Source organism: Saccoglossus kowalevskii, chromosome 1, assembly GCF_978046115.1.
Source record: "Saccoglossus kowalevskii chromosome 1, keSacKowa6.1, whole genome shotgun sequence".
NCBI lineage: Eukaryota > Metazoa > Hemichordata > Enteropneusta > Harrimaniidae > Saccoglossus > Saccoglossus kowalevskii.
In genome coordinates this window covers 6,934,938-6,956,538 of record NC_140641.1, presented here as the reverse complement: position 1 = coordinate 6,956,538, position 21,601 = coordinate 6,934,938, and the positions used below count along the sequence as shown (strand labels likewise).

Below are 21,601 nucleotides of genomic sequence, written 5' to 3'. Positions count from 1 at the left end.
TAATATTTCTAGTATCTTCAGATATGCAATATAATGTGTTTGTGTTATAAAGCCGCATAAATAAGGCAGGGTTTCTCCTGACTTGTACACAGTTGTGTTGTACTCAAGTCTAGTGGTCATTTCTCATTAAGGCCAATACCATATTTGTTCCATTTGAAAGCACATCTTTAGTAGAAGTGCATTTAAACCCCAAATTATATTTGTTGTTTACAGAATCATTAAAATATGACTTATACCATAGAAACATCACTGCTATGTATGTAAACATATATACAATAACTAAATTGAGCCCCAAATTAATAAGCATATTACTATTTACAAAACCACACACAATTGATGGTTCCAAAAATAAACATCTTTACAGAATTATGAAGGTGTGGCTATCCAAGTTCAGGGTGCTAACTGACTAACTGATAATAGTTGCGTTCACGCACAGCTCCTTAGCACGGGCTAAGAGGTCAAATTCCTTGCTAAGCGTTCACGCACGTTTTCTTAGCACGGGCTAAGGAATGCTAAGTACAGGTTAAATCTGATCCAAATTTAAGGCGCGGTCTCGACCCTTAGCACGGGCTAACGAAGTATGCGCGAATGCTTAGCCCAGGGCTAAGCGCCCTCTGTGGCGACCTTTGGGTGTGAAAATAGTCCCATGTTCGTATAACGACTCTTTTCCACTAGTCACTACTCGGTGCTCGCTTCCACACTGATCGGGTCGGTGTAGTAGAGCGTACAGCAGCTCCAATTGTAGACAAAATAAATTTGGTTCGCTATCTACGACATGCATTAATAAAACTCTGTATTCTGTTACGCCCGTTGTATACTGTTTCTGTGCATCCAAATAAGTTGGGTCCGTCTTTTCTCGCGTTCCTGTGCACGTCGCTTCAAAATTAGAACGAAACATGTCATCAGCAGAAATAGAACCTTGCGCGTGTCATCCGTTTTTCGTTCGTAGTTAGCGGCTTACCAAAGGTCACCGACTAATGGCACCCCTTAGCCCGTGCTAACGACTGGCCCTTCCTGTGCGTGGACGCAATTGGGTCTAGCCGAAATGCAAATATGCTAGATAAGCCTAAATCAGCTTAAATCTTAGCCCGTACTTCGTGTAACGTGAACACAACTAATATACCAAGACTGTAAATACAGAAAGCCTGCTTATAAACAGATAACATAGTGGTTTATTTACCATTATTGCCACATGACAGTGAGTGAATTTATTCAGAAGGGATATCGACTTTTTGTGTTCTCTGCTTTATTGCTACAAATTAACATAATTTTCACTGACTCACGAAATTCATGAAAACTTGTCTTTTGCAAAAAGAGTTAAAAATTTTCATGCACAAAGTCATTAATAAAAAATTTAGAAAACAGCAGTGTCATAATACAGGGCATTAAAAAGTAGAGGCTCCCAACTGTTAAATTTTAGATAAACAATAAAGCCAATTTCCCTTAACAAGGAATACAATAAAAGTGATTAACATATTACATTGTTATGCAAATCAGCCAAATACATTTTTGCTGGAGAGAACACTGTAATATTCTAGAAGGAAGTGTTGTAGAACGCAGGAAACTAATATATATGCAAATAACAAGTCAAAATGACATAATTCTGTAAATGATTTTATGCCTCGGGATCTGCCAGTAGACTGTGATAAGTATATCGTGCATACAATTAGCATCTCCTGTAATACATGTACGTTCTATTTCTCTCGAAGGGTCAGACGACAACTGAGTGTTTGCAGTAGTTCTAACAATTCAATCGACAGAGGTCAATTTGTACCCCAAGAAAGTCAGTCAATCAAACAGTAGAACACTTATAAACTAAATGAAGCAGTAATCAATGACTAGTTTCCAAGAAACAATATCGTCTGGGCCAATCTAACTGGGTTAAAAATAGACAAATATTTGCCTATGGTTTAGGTTCAGTCAAAAGTTGGCCCCACTCTACAGAAGAAATGTTGACAACACTATACCATTGACAACCACAAAACATTAAATCTTTTTCCTCCTCAAGTTATAACATACTGTAGTAAAATATTTCACCTCCAAGTAAAGACAGACAGACAGACAACATGTCACACATACTATCGAGGGGGGGGGGTACCCAGTTCTCTTTACTATCTAGCTACTATAAAATACCAAAATTGAATGTAATATATAGAAAAAAAGGTAGTTTTGCTGAAATTGTCCCTTCAGCAAAAATAAATTCCTAGCGAAAAGTATTTCATAGTAAAATAAATGCATCTACAGTACAGTGCAGTGCAGTACAGTACAGTACAGTACAGTACAGTACAGTACAGTACAGTACAGTACAGTACAGTACAGTGACAACACAATCATACAACACAATGAGAAGAAGAAAATTCAGCTGAAGTTCAGTAACCCACTACTTTCACGCCTTGAATAAATAAACAGAACTAGACTATGAAGAAGTTTGATTTACCATGGTACAACAGACTGCTGAATATCACCTTGCATAATACTTGATTTTCAAATAAATAAATGAGCAACACTGTAGGGCAGTTTGTAATAAAGACACTCAAAAAATGTACATAGCAGGCTATTTGCAGAAACACAATTCACTTCAGTACAGTATTACATCAGAGGGGCATACAGCCTATAACCTACGTCATAAAACACTTGAAAATATTTATTTAAATATGATGGATGTGACAGATGACACATTACATGGGCTTTCTGACTTAGTAATACTTCTTGACATTAGTGAATAAAATAATATTTACTTGCAACAGAAAAATTGGAAAAAATGCCTTCACTTTTTTTTACCTGATATTGTATCAAAATTTCTTCATACATATAAAATGAAGAAAATTATAACTTTTCTTATTTTTTGAGCAGACAAGTCACCTTTACTAATTAAATCAAATCGTGTTGAAATGCTGTGAACCACTTATGTCGCGAGAGAAAAAAATACACAAGTCACCGTGTGTCAGTGAGTTTCTTAAAATTTCGTCGTCACTAATTGCCATAAAATCATCAAATCAGGAAAATTTACAGTAAGTAAAACAGTAAAAATTAAGAGATTTACAGTAATTTAGTAATCTTTTAATTTTTATTCTTTTCATTCTAGTTTGAGTGTACATTTGAGTTCAAGGTCTGCCACAGCCTACTATACCTAAAGCTATTGTTATGCCAACATTCACTATTGTTACAGGTAGGTTATTAAAGAATGTACTTCCTGTCACTGACTCATCAATCATTCACATGCAGGACATTTACACTACGTTTATAACAATACTTTTGAAGGAAACAAAATCAGAATGCTGTCACTAATATGTAATTTTATTATACATCTCAGACTAAAATCAATTGAATTAAATCCACCTGTAAAAACGTGTTCAAAAGTATTACCAACATGTTCACATGTCATATTAAAGCGAGATGGTCGTCACCTGCACACGCGTGGCAATTGTCATATTAAAGCGAGATGGTCGTCACCTGCACACGCGTGGCAATTGTCATATTAAAGCGAGATGGTCGTCACCTGCACACGCGTGGCAATTGTCATATTAAAGCGAGATGGTCGTCACCTGCACACGCGTGGCAATTGTCATATTAAAGCGAGATGGTCGTCACCTGCACACGCGTGGCAATTGTCATATTAAAGCGAGATGGTCGTCACCTACACACGCGTGGCAATTGTCATATTAAAGCGAGATGGTCGTCACCTGCACACGCGTGGCAATTGTCATATTAGCTAAAGCGAGATGGTCGTCACCTACGCACGCGTGGCAATTGAGTCCCAAGAGATGATAACACACGCTAAAAAGACAAAGGCTCATGGGTAGATGCTTGTTTGTAAACAATGACACGCTATGGCCATCTGACATATATGCAGATGAAGACTCTCTCGTTTTATACTTTATTTTAGCTAGAATTAATTTTCACTGAAAAGATATTTTGGGTATCCCATATGGAATTTATTTTCACTAATTTGTAAGATAAAAGGTTAATTTGCTAGATTGTATTTTCACTGATTTATCCCTTCTGTGAAAATTAAGTATTTTACAGTAGCATGTCACATTTGAACACTTTGTTTACAACATACACAGCAACAATGTAGAATGTGGCAGAAATATAATTACTTCCAACACAAACACTTTTCGTTGACTGCTATATTGGACCTGGTTATGACTACACACAGGAAAAATGTCTAATAATTAGGTAATTACTTGTTACTACAAAAATACTGCAAAGATTACATGAAGGCAGTATGCTGGTCTTATCAATAGATTGTAGCTATCAAGGGTTGATGCGATCCCACACTGCCTGAGTGCATACTTTGTGGTATTCTTGTAGTAACAAATATCCTATTTGATTTAATAGCAGTACATTAAAGGAGTAGGTAGTTTTCAGAAATATTCTATACATTGAGTATAATTAGTACAATACTGTTTCTTGCACATTTAGTTACATATAGATCTGTATTTTCAAACTAAGCAGCATAATTTAACAATTTTATATAGATCAATCCATATGAAACCATATAAAAGTGAATAAAGTTAACTAAAAAATATGCAAGACTCTATTCCATATGCAATACTGTAGAATACTTTATTTTCGCTTGGAATTAATTTTCACTGCAGGAATGATTCAGTGAAAATAAAATCCAGCGAATATACTTTTTTTCCTATACACTGTATTTTAAATTCAACTTGTCGAAATTCACTGAAAATAAGTTTCATACAAAACACCCAAAAAGTTTTTTCAGCATAAATTAATTCCAGCTAAAAAGTATTTTACAGTACCCAATGTTGATGGAGGCTGAGTGATATCAGTTGAATCTCTTTATGTTCCCATCCGTTTTTATGCCAGCCTGAGTCTCATAGCTGTTTTTCTGGGTGAAACACCAAAGCAGTGTGACTGTGTTGGACAGCTTCATTTCCTCAGCATGGAACAAATGTTATTAAGGTAGAAGCAGACGTATAAATTTTGAGAAAGTTTGTCATAAATTGCATGATAATGTTCATTGCAATTATCTACAATCTATACAGATCAATGGTAAAATAAAACATTCTTCAATGTCTTATACACTGTAGTTAAGTATTCTTAAAAAAAAATATTTCTAATATTCCATAGAATACATAATTTTTTGTCAGATTTTTAAAATCATAATATTGCTTGAGAGTATAATAAAGTATTAAATGTGTACTTTATTTATCATCTGGCATGGTATTTATTTATTTTTATTTACCTACCTGACCGTAAAATTAAATTACCCAGTCAGCCAGTGTCTTACTCAGGGCGTTGCCCTCCTCACTTAGTGACCTGGGCAATATCCTATTCATAATGCCCAGAATATATAATAAATATGACAGTTTTGGGGCTTTCACAGATAAAGTCAAAGTGCAAGAGACAAAGTTTTCCATTTCCAGTCAATCTGTCTGATTGCTGAAGTTTTAAATTATTAAATTGCTGCAAACTTAAAATTCTTGTATTAGTCTCAACCCCCATTCTGACTACACAATGGATCTCAAGATGAGAGATGCAGAAAACCTGCACATTTCGCCAAACCAAAAAATCCAAACTTTTAGGCAATTTACAACAAATAGCATATACCGATATTACTGATTGAATTCCAAATTTTTAATGATATTTTAAGATTTCCTTGAAAACCATGTCAAATTTGAGGCAAAAAAAATTAAAAACCCTTGCCAATCAATGTTGCGCAACATCGATGGTTAATAAACCACCATATGATATCTGTTTATATTTACTTATACACAGAAATTAGCTTGCATTCCGAAAGAATTGTGAATTTGAATTGCCACAACTCCAAACTGCCTAAGGTGATATGATAAGGCCTTTAAATACAACAAAAGAGTTTTGTTTGTAAATAATTGTGTGCATAGTGCGAGTGTTTTAATAATTATATCATCACAATTTCTGTACATTTAACACTTGCACATATCTAAATACAATTTTACACCTACACACCCAAATATGACCCATACTCACACCCAAATATGACACCTACACACACACCCTTGTGCACACCAAAATATGACACATATGCACACCCAAATATGATTTGAAATAGCAGTAAAAAACATGGCTAACTGACAAGATTGAGATTGAAGCCACTAACATAACTAACAGTGTTCTCCCCAGGAATTATGGACATCATGTCATTTCCATAACAATACAACCTAATGTATAATGATAATTGGAGTATTTTGGGACAATGACCTTTGTAAGCATCAGAATAACTTCTATTGTTTTCTGTAAAGTTTGATCACAGTAAATACACTGTGCTTAAAAATGCATGGGAACAGTGATCGGGGCTGCCTCAGATAAAATAACTTCATCACACAAGACACAACTCAGCAGTATTTTCTTAAAACAGACAATATTGTTGTTTGATTGTTTGACTGAAATTCATAATGTAAGTTATTAGTAATGACTGCATTACTCATGAGTGATGATACAGTGTAGCATGATATTTATTCAGCTTATACCTGTGAAATGTCCCTAATATTGTACTACACAATGTATTTGTAAAGATTTATGCTTGTACAATATAATAGATGATAGATATATCCTTCACTAAGAGAAAATAACTGCCACAATTACAAGGCATTTAAATTAATCTAATCAATCTTATTCACTATCTAAAACTATTGCCTGAGTTCAATCAATGTGTATTCACACCCAAGGTACATGCCACACATCACCCTGGTCTTTTTTTTTGTCACCTCTAAATAGTAAATTAGTCACCGAGCTATTGTTACAGTTTTAAAAAGGTCAATTTCATATAGCAACTGCTATGACTGGTGTGGTTTCTATTCAACCTATTCTAACTGCGGTACTTATTAATTTTATTTCATTTATCAGAACTACAGAAAAATTTAATTTTGTTCAAGCACAAGATGTATTATAGAGTGCCAACCATACATACATGTATGCAATGGAATGACACCATATATGAAAAGGTGCAGCAGTCCAATACTGAAGATGATGATAACAAAGTCACAATGCAAGTGACAATAGTTACCATATCAACTCAATTTCAAATGAGTGAGTGAGTGAGTGAGTAAATTGCCATCTGGTATTATGGCATCTGGCCAAAAACAAATATCAAGTAACCTTATCCAAACTATTAACATAAAACAGTAAATATATCAGCTGATTAACAACACACACATGCAATCCAAGACAAACAAAACGAACACTGAAGCTGTAAGGCTACCAACTGCAGGCACATACTGTCAATATTATCAATATATTTTAAGTGAGGTTCTTATTCAAGGCTGGGAAGTTGGAGATAAGAGCACCAGCCTTGGAAGATGACAAGGAAATATGGGAGACTATCATGTCATTAAAACAGTAATGGCCAGCACAAGAGCCCATTAAAGTCATTGACACTCATTACTCATAAGACAACAGTATGAAGGGGGTGGCTTTTTAAACAATATTCATTCAATTTGGATAAACTACCCACAGAGATAGTATACAAGTAATTAAATTATGGCAGTATTAAACCACTACAATGTATCTTGGAACATTCCACAACCAAGCACGACCAAACAACGTCTACAATGCACCTACACTGTCTACAACACACTGTAGTGACTGTACATATAGCAAGACAACACTGTCTACAACACACTGTACATATAGCAAGACAACACTGTCTACAATACACCGTACATATAGCAAGACAACACACTGTACAGATAGCAAGACAACACTGTCTACAACACACTGTACATATAGCAAGACAATACTGTCTACAACACACTGTACATATAGCAAGACAACACTGTCTACAACACACTGTACATATAGCAAGACAACACTGTCTACAACACACTGTACATATAGCAAGACAACACTGTCTACAACACACTGTACATATAGCAAGACAACACTGTCTACAACACACTGTACATATAGCAAGACAACACTGTCTACAACACACTGTACATATAGCAAGACAACACTGTCTACAACACACTGTACATATAGCAAGACAACACTGTCTACAACACACTGTACAGATAGCAAGACAACACTGTCTACAACACACTGTACATATAGCAAGACAATACTGTCTACAACACTGTACATATAGCAAGACAACACTGTCTACAACACACTGTACAGATAGCAAGACAACACTGTCTACAACACACTGTACATATAGCAAGACAACACTGTCTACAACACACTGTACAGATAGCAAGACAACACTGTCTACAACACACTGTACAGATAGCAAGACAACACTGTCTACAACACACTGTACAGATAGCAAGACAACACTGTCTACAACACACTGTACATATAGCAAGACAACACTGTCTACAACACACTGTACATATAGCAAGACAACACTGTCTACAACACACTGTACAGATAGCAAGACAACACTGTCTACAACACACTGTACATATAGCAAGACAACACTGTCTACAACACACTGTACATATAGCAAGACAACACTGTCTACAACACACTGTACAGATAGCAAGACAACACTGTCCACAACACACTGTACATATAGCAAGACAACACTGTCTACAACACACTGTACATATAGCAAGACAACACTGTCTACAACACACTGTACATATAGCAAGACAACACTGTCTACAACACACTGTACATATAGCAAGACAACACTGTCTACAATACACCGTACATATAGCAAGACAACACACTGTACAGATAGCAAGACAACACTGTCTACAACACACTGTACATATAGCAAGACAATACTGTCTACAACACACTGTACATATAGCAAGACAACACTGTCTACAACACACTGTACATATAGCAAGACAACACTGTCTACAACACACTGTACATATAGCAAGACAACACTGTCTACAACACACTGTACATATAGCAAGACAACACTGTCTACAACACACTGTACATATAGCAAGACAACACTGTCTACAACACACTGTACATATAGCAAGACAACACTGTCTACAACACACTGTACATATAGCAAGACAACACTGTCTACAACACACTGTACAGATAGCAAGACAACACTGTCTACAACACACTGTACATATAGCAAGACAATACTGTCTACAACACTGTACATATAGCAAGACAACACTGTCTACAACACACTGTACAGATAGCAAGACAACACTGTCTACAACACACTGTACATATAGCAAGACAACACTGTCTACAACACACTGTACAGATAGCAAGACAACACTGTCTACAACACACTGTACAGATAGCAAGACAACACTGTCTACAACACACTGTACAGATAGCAAGACAACACTGTCTACAACACACTGTACATATAGCAAGACAACACTGTCTACAACACACTGTACATATAGCAAGACAACACTGTCTACAACACACTGTACAGATAGCAAGACAACACTGTCTACAACACACTGTACATATAGCAAGACAACACTGTCTACAACACACTGTACATATAGCAAGACAACACTGTCTACAACACACTGTACAGATAGCAAGACAACACTGTCCACAACACACTGTACATATAGCAAGACAACACTGTCTACAACACACTGTACATATAGCAAGACAACACTGTTTACAAAACACTGTACAGATAGCAAGACAACACTGTCTACAACACACTGTACATATAGCAAGACAACACAAAGTCACATTTTTCATATCTAATCACATTCACCAGACCCAATTTTAGTAACAGATAATTCATTTTAACTCAGTGGAAATAATGACATTTTAACTTGTAAGGTCAATGATTGTCTGATGACCTACAGTAAAACTATGTAATATAAAAACAACTTGGGTTGTCACATAGTTGCAGTGTGTCTTTGTCTAGAATCTACATGTAGTCTTAGTCTTATCTCTTGAAGACAACAGTTACAGGTCATGACAACAACCACATTGCTTCCTGTAATGTATTTTTATTCTGACTTGCGTACAATTACACACAAGTATCCATACTTTTGTACAATTACGGAGTTAAAAATATTCCCTTACACTTCACTTGTAAAGAACAACTGATTAACACAACACTTAAATGAGCTTTAATACAACAGCCCTGGTCCACAGTCACAGAAGGAATTCATGCCTATAAGAGTCTAATTTGCATAATTACAGTGTTCTCCATTCTGTCTGCACTACAAAAATAAAATTCTATTGTATGATCATAACTATCCACATACCCATTTATTACTACACAGATGATAAGCAAAAATTAAAACAGCTGCTGAAGACAATTCACATTTCAATTTTCATATTAAATTCATATTTCAAATATCTTTAAACTTTTTTGAATGTTAGTATTTTCGCACAGTGTGGGGAAGGGGGATCCTGAATGAACTAGAGGAATGTGTATCAGGTTTTTGTTTATTCAAGATGTACTATGCTGCAACTGAACTCAAGTTCAGTGGAAACTTTGTCTTTTCAATTATTTTCTACAGAAATATTAACCCAACTAATGAAAAATATATTTAATATGCAATATTTTAAACCAGAATGTTTATTCCACATACTCTGGCGTATGTTTATCCCTACTGCTTCTGACACATAGGATACTCCAGGAAGCGTTGGAAGAGCCCTTCCTTGGGAAGCACACTCAAATAGATCATATGGAAACGTTTTGGGATGCCAGTGACTAACTACGAACCGACAAACCCACGAAATGATCTTGGGATCTGTCAGAAGGTCACCGAGTCAGTGGGAGGGGTGCCTACTACCTAAATAGCTAACCACTGTGATTCCTACATTGTATTCAGATGTCGAATTTCATTCTAGTGAGGCCCTCAATGGATTAAGGGGAATAAACATAAATACCTTGTAAACTTGACCGTATGTGCCATTGCCAACCACTTCCATTAAATCGAAGATACCAGCTGGGTCCTAAAGAAAAGGATCCACACAAAAAGAAATCAGGATTGTGGTTTTAAGACAAGACGCGCTGCCCGAACATGGATGAATCCGTTCGGCTATTCATTGAAGATAACCATTGTCCAGTCACAATAATTTTCAACTTCGGTGTTTTGCTATGCACGATCAGTCTTGTAATGGCGTTAACAGCAAGTCCCGACGACGGATAATCCATTAAAATTACATTTGACGCTAGCCAAACTCTTCACACGATAAAAACACTCACACTATTCGAACCACGGCAACGAAGTTTTAACTTACCCGCAAACTGGCCAAATCGATGTCGTCCAAACTACACATGGTACTCTGCGATGCCATTTTGAATGTTCACATTCGCAGATCAGTACAAACGAAGCTCGCTTTTTGTGGCAGTTTTTTTCCCAATAAACGGCAGTGTAACGTCACCTAAACAGCATCTGCGGAAAACATACGAACTATTTCCTATATAAACGAGGAGAGTCGGGTCACCCTTCGCCGACAGCTTCCGCCGAATTCATGCAGTCTGTCCACGGAAGTCTATGTACGAACATCCGCAATCATCATTCAGAGGCTAACCATCACATCATCTGCATAATCAACAGAGGCGAGGCGGGGCGTCGCTCAGATGCATTATGGGTATGGACCGAACTCACAAGCTATTGTCATAACATATCTAAAGGTCGGGCCCCATTATAAGACATAAGTTATCACATTCGGAATATATTATTATCATTATTACAAACTATATGAAATGTATATACTCGCATACGTACACATCATGAATAAAGAAATTAACTATTCCATACAGAAGCATCAATATCATTACAGTAGTAACAGTTTATTTTTGTTCGGTTTGTTAAACATCGTTTTCAAAATAAAAAAAAAGTTTTTTTTACTATGTAGTACCTTTCGATGTACACCACCGAATAAAGCAAATTGTTTTGTGAATACGTCAATACATAGCCGAGATCAACAACAGCGCCCTCACTCACATCAAGTACGAGTATATGAGTGGCAGTCTCATTAACATTACATCAACATTCTGCTTATTTTTATTTAAACCCTGTACCCTCTTTAATAGTCATTACTTATTTACAAGGGGTTGATACAAAAAAATTATAACCTAAATATTAAACTTTACAACAACGAAACACAACAGTCATCAAAATATCTAAGCTTCAAACTAAACTTGAACGAGAAAACAGAGGAAGAACTCAATTCTCAATGGAACCCGGTGGAGCTAAAACTAAAACGTGATGACAACTATTATTGATTTAAAAACCAGGATAACTAAATAATATTGTATTCTGTTCAGTAAGCTGAGTAATTTTGAGTAAGGTCCTTTTCCTTTGAGTATCCTTCCTAACTCCTGAAATAATACGCCCCGCACTGTTAGTCTATACTTACGTCCGCATTATCAATTAAAGTAACACCAATAATCAAAGTTAGATAGTATCAAACTATTAAGAATAGTTGAAAAGATACCTTTGGCATTCAATTTTACTAAAAATAAATTGAATTAATGTTGGGTTTCCATGACAGTGAACTATCTACGATTAAAATTGTCAACTTGCTTTAAAATGCATCCTTTAGGCCCAATACTAAATTTCAGCAACTTTGACTAATTTAAATATTTTGAAATTTAATGGACAAGAATTTTAAACAGTGTTAAACTCTTCAATGTAATGTAATATGTTTCATGCAAACTGTAAATGTTCGATAACATTATCGACCTCAGAAAACAAAGTTCTATGATAACACTTATTTGCCAAAACCGAGTCAAAGTAACTATAATTAAAATCAGAAATAGAAAGAGGCTTTTATCATTTTCAAACAATCTCTATTTATTACACATTTGCCAGGAATGCAAATGTATTACTGGTGAAACTTCTAATTATGTCTTTAAGGTAGTATCATTTTATGTATGGTCAATCATAACAAAACTACTTCTTGAGCTCAGTATTTCAGCGATGGTTCTAGGGACGCAGTCAGCCGGTGTGTATTTCAGCAATGGTTCTAGGGACGCAGTCAGCTGGTGTGTAATCACTATAATCATAAATACATCGGGTGACAATTTTCCTAAAATTAACTGCAATCATTGAATGCAGCTGTATGTTTAAGTTGTCTTCTGATTATATACCAAATTATTTTGCTTTTAATGTATATTAAAAAAAATAATTTATTCCACTTGTCACAACTTCTCTGTTAATACACATGTTGGGAGATAATTATACAGCTTACCAGTTAACAAATCATTTGTCAACTTGGCAAGCGAGGGCGTAGATCAGTTGAAGAAGCGCGCCAAAAACCAGGCATAATCTTTTCGCTTTCTCCGATATCAGTTAATATCACAGCGAACTTACCATACGATACAGGAACAAATATAAATTACCATACATTGTAATGCATGTGTAAATGTTTTGTTTTTTTTGTCAACAATTTGTAAATTGTAACGCATCAAATGTTGCAGTAATGAGCAAGATTGGCTGTTATACTCTTCAGTTCTGTAGATCAGTTAGAATTGTGAAAAATTTACACCTCGGAACGTTCAACGTATAAATGTTATCTACCGGTAATTGAAAAATAGTCCAGCTAAATTGGGAAACATTTGTTGGGTCAGTAGAGTTTATCATCTAGTGCAGGAATGGGAGTAGTTTGTTTGAATCAAATGGTTGGCAATGTTAGGTTTTTGCAGTTATTTAGATAACATTGCTGGTATATAGAAATCCTAACTTTGCAATTCACATTACACGTGTCATCAGAACTTATTACTCATAACTTTTGGTATAAATCTGCCTTGATCAAGGAAATCTCAAGTTTGAATTTTCTAAATTCAGTGTGTCCATTTATATTCACCACATTGAAATTGACAGACATTTGTGAAAAACTAGATTAGTGTCTATCTGGAAGAAAATTAATTCTGTTTTACAGTACAAATTTCATGCCAGCCAGCCGACACTTTAATCCAGTCACCACACTAACAGTTTCAACTTGAGTAAACTGAGTTGAGCACTGACAAGAAACACTGCTAATTAAGCTAACAGGATTGCAATGTCTGCCATTGGCTTTCAAATGATTGTAGTTTTAGATATTAAAAATTACTTTATAAAAAGACTCGACCAGTGCTAACATTTGCTTCCATACAGTGAACTCTGCTAGTGGCTTTGACCACCAATCAAAATCAGTGTCGCACAACAATTACTAAGAACCCTGCACAATCAGATACCGGTACCTCAACTGCACACTTATGAAAGACTTACCACAGGTTTGTGGCAGAGGGATTAATGCATACAATACAGAGTATAGTCCATTTGCCACATCCACAATATGCAAATTCTGGAACTTTTACAGCTGATTAGTGTTGATTAATATCATATGAAGGCTTTTACAGCATATTGTAATTTGTTTGCAGCTTTGTCCAGAATGAAAGTCATGAAGGGCCGTTGACAAGACAATGCACTTCTGTGGCCCAAATTTATTTCATGCACCATGCAAGCTATAATCTGCTAATTGACAACCGATGGGTTGCAAGCAGTACTCAAATCTTGTGATCTAATGGCTTCCTGGAATGATGCTTGCACCACTGCCATGTCAGCCAATTGGCAGTCGATATAGCTGGCGAGGTGTACAAAACAAATTTGTCACAACGTAAAATACATGTAGATTAGGGTGGAAAGTCTGACAATGAATTTCATATGCAGGCTCTTCCAGAATATAAATTCACTGTCTCTGGTAGTTCTTTATATCACAGTAAAGCCTGCATAATGTGGCTTTATTCCATACATCTTATTTTGTATTTTAGCACATCACATCACATTTTTTTTTTACCCCCTCATACGTTATCTTTTACCCTGGTAAATAAAACACGATTAATAATTCAAGACAAATCATTTTGCGTACAAGTAAATGTTTTTTTAATCTTAAAAACAAATTACATGTCCAGGTTATTATTCTTTGTCTTTTATTTTCTTTGCTCCACGGAGTCGACCTGTACGGCGAGCAGCAATGAGACCAACCTAAAAATAATATGTACAATACTGTCAAATAACATGAAAACACTCAGTGTGAACTAGTTATTCTTGGTAGAAATTTCCACAAATTATTCCGCCAGGAAAATCACAAAATATTGTAGCAGTGAACATTTCATTGGAAATTATACTCAAAAATTGATAACTGTAAAAAAACAGTTTGCTTTATTAGTGAGTTTAGTTTAATATCACTTCTACTAGCATTCATACAGTATTTGTTCTATTACAATTCCCAACTATAAGGCAGCACAGGGTTCTAGCCACGTTATCTGTAAACACATGCCCTCTAATACAGCAAACATGGTAATCACTTCATGTCGTAAATAACAAGTCATTGTCAATGACACGTCCCCGTTCCGTTCATATTTGAGTGACATATACATTCAAAGCAGATCATGACCGAAATGCACCTGCATATGTACAACACATTGTGCTAAATCTGAACAAAATCCATCCATGCATGACTGAGATCCGGTTCTGGAATTGTGAAAATATGTGATTTTGATGCATTTTCGGCCTTAAAATGGCCATCATTCCGCTATTGTTAAGCAGATCATGAAACAAATGCACATATCTATTTGTGACATGATGTACCATGTGTGTGTGAAGTTTGAACTTGATCAATCCAGACATGTCTTGGATACGGATCCAGAACTGAATTCTTTAACAAAATGGCCGCCAGTCGGCCATTTCGAACTTGATCCGAAAAAAAAAAAGACGTGCATCAAGGTCCTATTATGTTTAATGTATGTACCAAATTTGAACAAAATCCATCCATGCATAACTGAGATACGGGTCCGGAATGGTGAAAATGTGCGATTTCAATGTATTTTCGGCCTTAAAGCGGCCCCCATTTGGCTATCGTTAATGAGATCATGAAACAAATGCACATACATATTTGTGACATGATGTACCTTGTGTGTGTGAAGTTTGAACTTGATCAATCCAGACATGTCTCGGATACGGATCCAGAACTGAATTCTTTAAAACAAAATGGCCGCCAGTCGGCTATTTCGAACTTGATCCGAAAAAAAAATGACGTGCATCAAGGTCCTATTATGTTTAATGTATGTACCAAATTTGAATGAAATCCGTCCATGCATAACTGAGATCCGGGTCCGGAATGGTGAAAATGTGCGATTTCAATGCATTTTCGGCCTTAAAGCGGCCGCCATTTGGCTATCGTTAATGAGATCATGAAACAAATGCACATACATATTTGTGACATGATGTACCTTGTGTGTGTGAAGTTTGAACTCGATCAATCCAAGCATGTCTCAGATACGGATCCAGAACTGAATTCTTTAAAACAAAATGGCCGCCAGTCGACCATTTCGAACCCGACCCAAAAAAAAAAATGACGTGCATCAAGGTCCTATTATGTTTAATGTATGTACCAAATTTGAACAAAATCCGTCCATGCATAACTGAGATCCGGGTCCGGAATGGTGAAAATGTGCGATTTTGATGCATTTTCGGCCTTAAAATGGCCGCTATTCGGCTATCGTTAATGAGATCATGAAACAAATGCACATACATATTTGTGACATGATGTACCTTGTGTGTGTGAAGTTTGAACTCGATCAATCCAAGCATGTCTCAGATACGGATCCAGAACTGAATTCTTTAAAACAAAATGGCCGCCAGTCGGCCATTTCGAACCCGATCCAAAAAAAAAAATGACGTGCATCAAGGTCCTATTATGTTTAATGTATGTACCAAATTTGAACAAAATCCATCCATGCATAACTGAGATCCGGGTCCGGAATGGTGAAAATGTGCGATTTTGATGCATTTTCGGCCTTAAAATGGCCGCTATTGGGCTATCGTTAATCGGATCATGAAAAAAATGCATGTGCATATGTCCCATATAAGGTGTGATGTATGAGTGAAGTTTGAACTTAATCGGTCCATGCATGTTCGAGATACAGGTGATCACGGACGCACGGACGCACACAGGGCAAAACATAAGTCCCCGTTTTCGGACTGCGTCCGAACGGGGACTAATTATTATCTTATTCCATAAATTAAAGATTCATTACCTTACGACCAGCAGATGCATCTCTTCTTATTGTCGATGGTTTACCAATATGTTGATGGTTACCACCACCATGGGGATGTTCAACAGGCTGCAAACAAATAATGCATGTGTTAGCACTAAATGCAAGAGTAACCCACAAACACTCTGTATTATTGTAAACTACATAGCCTCCATCATGTGATAAGGAAGTGTCAGACAAACTAATCTGTACCTGTATTGTGACCTATTATACTGTCATTTTATCCAATCATCTTCGAACAATAGTTGCAGATACATTTAAGTATTAGGATTAAATGATTCAAAACGGCCACCTTGGCAATTGTGAACATAATGAAAGTAAAAGTAACAATGGATCTAGCAAGAAATCTACCAAGTTACTCTGAGAAGTAGTTGTGAATGTGTTCTAGAATTTTGATTCAAACTTATCTTGTGTACAAAATGGCTGCCAGTTAAAGCATATTTGATCTGAATAGAAAATAAATTGTATTTTCTCCAGGCAGATGCATACACAAAGCCGAGATTGAGAGCAGACTAATGGTATCTATTACTTACGTTCATAGCCACACCACGCACACGTGGCCAACAGTTTCTCTTTGCCTTGTATTTGAAATATGCACGGCCTGCCTTCAGCAATGGTTTGTCAATACGACCACCACCAGCAACAATACCTATAGAGATGACAAAGTGTTATCTCTAAACAATGCTATGTATATATCCAGCAATAACTTGCACCAATTTTTATTGTCACATGTCAACACACATGGTATACAAAGCTTACTATCAGTCATACAACTGATAACTGTCAGGCAAATGTACAGTAAAAACAACCAGAAGAGTTGAAAACTATAAGCCTTACTCACCAACCATTGCTCTGTTAGATGAGGAGATAACTTTTTTAGCTCCGGATGGTAGCTTGACTCGTGATTTTCTGGTATCGGGATTATGGGACACTACCGTGGCATAGTTGCCAGATGCTCTGGCAAGTTTACCACGATCACCTGTCTTTTCTTCAACATTACAAACAATTGTTCCTTCTGGCATTTGAGAAACTGGCAGCACATTACCAATTTGAAGAGATGCTAAAAAAGGCAGAAATAGACATTATTAATTTGGTCATCTTTTTTTTTTTTTTACAGACAAGTTAATCAAACGCTGTACATTCATTATAAAAGTTATCCAAAAACATTACTGGCATGATCAAATACGACCTAATTTTACCAGAAATCCTTGCGTGAATTTGTAGACATGTATATATAGACACCATACTAACCTTTTTTGCCACAATAAATAAACTGGCCTGTGTACATGCCCTCAGCAGCAATGAATGTTTCTACCCTTTTCTTATACCTGTATGGATCACGGAACATCACTCTACATAATGGAGCACCACGACCAGGATCATGAAGGATTTCCTTAAATCATAAAAGAACAGATTGGTCTTGTATAAGGTATCATGTATGTGAATGAGGGAATGGCAGGCACTTGAAATCTATCCAGATGAATCTTATTAGCCATAGAAAACCTTGCCTACCCTCAACCATCCTATAACTCAACTTTTACATGTACATTTGTATTGTACACAACTATTAATATGTTGACACCACAGGGGGACACAGTACATGCATCAAATTGTTTACAGCCTTGGTGAATGGCTGAAAATCAACTGATTGGGCCATGACCTGGGTTGCAATAACGATATGGTTGTGTTTTCCATACTTTCCCTGCGCAAACAGTCAATTATTATTTTTCCAGGTATTGAAACCCGCAGAAACTGACAAAACACTTGTGAATTGTATGGTTTTAAATTAAATAAACTTAGTGATTGGAAAGAATTGTTATTGATGTTTCTCCAGACGCCATAGGAATTATAATTTTCACATTTTAAGGCAAGATCGTTGAAATGATTGTTTCACTAGGTAGCGATGACAAATTAATAATATAATAGTACTGATCGACTTGCTTAGATTTTTCAGCCCTCAGGTGACCGTTTTATCAAAAACCAGCGATGTGAAAAAAACAGCAATAGTGATTACACCAAGTTATAAATCTATTTATTAGCACTAATAACATCACCTACCGTCACTACACCTTTAAGATAACCCATTCGCTCAGCATAATCCAATGAGCGGAGCCTTGCAGCACCTTTCCTGTGTTTTGTGTGGGCCTTGAAGATGGACCCCGGACCTTTACGCTGGCCACGGATAACACGTCCCATATTGCTTGCGCTGTAGGAATATAGAGTAGAGATGCTATTAGAATCATTGACACGTTTCTATCATCCACCTATCAACATGTTTTGAACACAACATGGGACACCAGCCCGCAAAAACAAGGACAGCAACACAACAAACATTTATCATATGAAAACAATAATTAGAAAAATATATAGAATAATATTTGATAGATATTGTTATACATTTATTTGTAAAAACGTAGCTGAATAACCAGGATGACTACTGATGAAAATAAGACACCCAGGAATCGACACTCACCAAAGATGGCGGATTATAGTAAAAGAAAGACTCCCGGATGTTGTGCAGCAAACAGCGCCTTCTACCTCGTTGTGGGTACATTCACTTCCTTCGTTTTTGCGTTTGAAGAATCAATACACTGAGGAATCATACTATACATACACTAAAGTACACGTTTTCTTGGGCTCTGAATTAATGCAGTACTAGTTTTAGCAAGAGAAATGCTGATAAGCTGAGCACCGAATGAAATGAAGTTGAGTCTTTTAATTTCTCATACCTGTGCCGGATGCCAAGACCAGACGTTAGAACACATCCAACTGATTAAAATGAGATCCTAGTTTGTTCTTTTTGTCTTTTTTTTTTTTTTTTTTTTTTAAATATGTAAATTTGTTTGTTTTTTTAAAATAATTAATTTTACTTTTAATTTGTTATTTATTTACTTGTAATTTTTTATTTTGTTTTGGCAATCTCAAAAGCCCACGAACCTGGCTTGTGGCGACAATTAAAAACACACAAAACAAGAAACAACAACAAATAACAAAATAATAAAAGTGATGTAAAAATGAAATAAAATATATGTAATAAAAAATACACAACGTCATATTTTATTCCAATTGGTGTCGTACTGGATTATATTCGTTGCAGTAAATTCTCGACGACATTTTAAAAACTGCCACCCCTGGTCTCTAGACTTTATATCTATGTCAGTTCCATGTAATATATTTGTTTATATTCTATTCACGCGGTATTCGTGTTTTATCTGATACTCTAACTGAATGTCACAAATTCTGTGTTCCTCGGGTTCGTTCTGAGAATTACAATTATGTTTTTATAGAATTATAGAATTTTATAAATATTAGCAAAGCAGTAGATGTTACACTCGAGCACTGACAAGTGATGCAGTCGAACTAGCATCATTCACATAATCTATTTAGGCTCAGACCAGTAATACAGTCTGAGATTTAGGGTAATAGGGGCGAGGCTAAGAGTTCACTGCACATTACTTCGGAAGGGCTTGCGAAACTAAAAATAAGAGGGCGCTAACTTGCTTGCGCAATGACAGGGGGTGCCACAAACGTCTCACTTGAAGTGTCTTACTGCACTGAAACTCGAGAAACTAGCAGAATATTTACGTAAAGAAACAGATACTTCTAGCCCAATCTGGTCAAATCCATAGCATAATACAATGGTTCTCTCGGCTCAAACGGTTTTCTGGGTTCACATCAATAATACAGAAAGAGTGCGCTATAACCATAAACGTTAGAAAGACTTTCTAAGGTCTATGCTGTAACTGACTTGCATGAGTATCGGGCGGAATGAGTTTTTTTGTATTTTTGAACAACTTGCTACCAGTTAAATTCACAATTGATAGTGTTTACTACATAAAGACCGCCAAATCTGGAGTGGCAAGTTATTGGTGCTTATAAACGTAACTATACCCCATACATAAGGCACCTCTCTGTTAATCTTCTTATCTGAGTCCCCGTTTCTTGCAATTGGAGCATGCTTGGAGTGACCATTACCACAACACACACACACACAAACAGCTGATGACATGTTAAAATTTAGTGATTTTAGTACATGAATGTCCGCAAGTTAAACTACAATGAAATTCTACATACACAATAACGAAAATCTGTAAAAATGTATATGGGAAATGAGTAAAAAACTCGTCAAAAACGCCTGGCCCAGTCGTTCATTTTGAATGATTGAATCGCAAACAGAAATGACATGCATCAGTAAAAACCAAGTTTAATTGACAAGGCATGTACGGAAGAACGAACGACTCAGAGTCTTCCGACGGAAACTAACAGCTCATCTATAGGTGTTCATAAACTAAATGTGTATTACATCACGTCAAATTTCCACATTTGTATTAAAATTGAACTAATGACCATTTTCTAGGATACCACCCACAATCACAATCTCACAATTGTTCACACAATATTATAAAACTTCAGCACCCTGAAAGCACCCTAAGTGACAAGGGTCGATGAAATTCAGGTACAATAGCAAAAAAAAAAATCGCTATTGTATAACGATTGTCTATAATCTGCTCCACTTTCATATAACATGCATGTTCAGTTACCACTTCTTTATATTTTTTGAAGCCGCAAGATATCTTCGAAAAAATGCCTGTTTTTTTGTGTTTTTTTGTAGTGTCGGCATAAAATCGCCACCAGGGAGTC

General features: G+C 36.1%; 2 protein-coding genes across 7 annotated transcripts in view; both read right to left on the bottom strand.

The window, feature by feature from the left end:
- LOC100369640 (mitogen-activated protein kinase kinase kinase kinase 4-like) overlaps window positions 1-11,472 on the bottom strand; it is a 56,000-nt gene extending 44,528 nt beyond the window's left edge. For all 5 annotated transcript variants that reach the window (XM_085498613.1, XM_085498618.1, XM_006823371.3 and 2 more), the window contains exons 1-2: window positions 11,155-11,472; window positions 10,801-10,866 (exon numbers count right to left, since the gene is read on the bottom strand). In XM_085498613.1, the coding sequence (XP_085354739.1) occupies window positions 10,801-10,866; window positions 11,155-11,211 (123 nt within the window). In that variant the 5' untranslated portion in view covers window positions 11,212-11,472. The remainder of the gene's footprint in view (window positions 1-10,800; window positions 10,867-11,154) is intronic.
- Window positions 11,473-14,762: 3,290 nt separating this feature from the next.
- Window positions 14,763-19,516, bottom strand: LOC100368755 (large ribosomal subunit protein uL2). 2 transcript variants are annotated; one of them, XM_006823370.2, is made up of 7 exons: window positions 19,434-19,516; window positions 19,019-19,166; window positions 18,212-18,353; window positions 17,802-18,020; window positions 17,494-17,609; window positions 16,943-17,029; window positions 14,763-14,888 (listed from the first exon to the last, which is right to left on the bottom strand). In XM_006823370.2, the coding sequence occupies exons 2-7, from the start codon at window positions 19,154-19,156 to the stop codon at window positions 14,820-14,822; spliced, it is 771 nt and encodes a 256-aa protein (XP_006823433.1). In that variant the 5' UTR covers window positions 19,157-19,166; window positions 19,434-19,516; the 3' UTR covers window positions 14,763-14,819. The 2 variants fall into 2 exon arrangements, with proteins under 2 accessions (XP_006823433.1, XP_002740227.1); XM_002740181.4 differs by lacking the exon at window positions 19,434-19,516 and adding an exon at window positions 19,358-19,422.
- Between the last annotated feature and the right edge of the window lie 2,085 nt (window positions 19,517-21,601).

Coding starts and splice junctions, on each gene's coding strand:
- LOC100368755 (XM_006823370.2), bottom strand. CDS start 19,156: ATGGGACGTGTTATCCGTGGCCAGCGTAAAGGTCCGGGGTCCATCTTC. Junction 18,354..19,018: donor ATCTTAAAGGTGTAGTGACG/GTAGGTGATGTT, acceptor TTATGATTTAAG/GAAATCCTTCATGATCCTGG. Junction 14,889..16,942: donor ATGCATCTGCTGGTCGTAAG/GTAATGAATCTT, acceptor TATTATTTTTAG/GTTGGTCTCATTGCTGCTCG.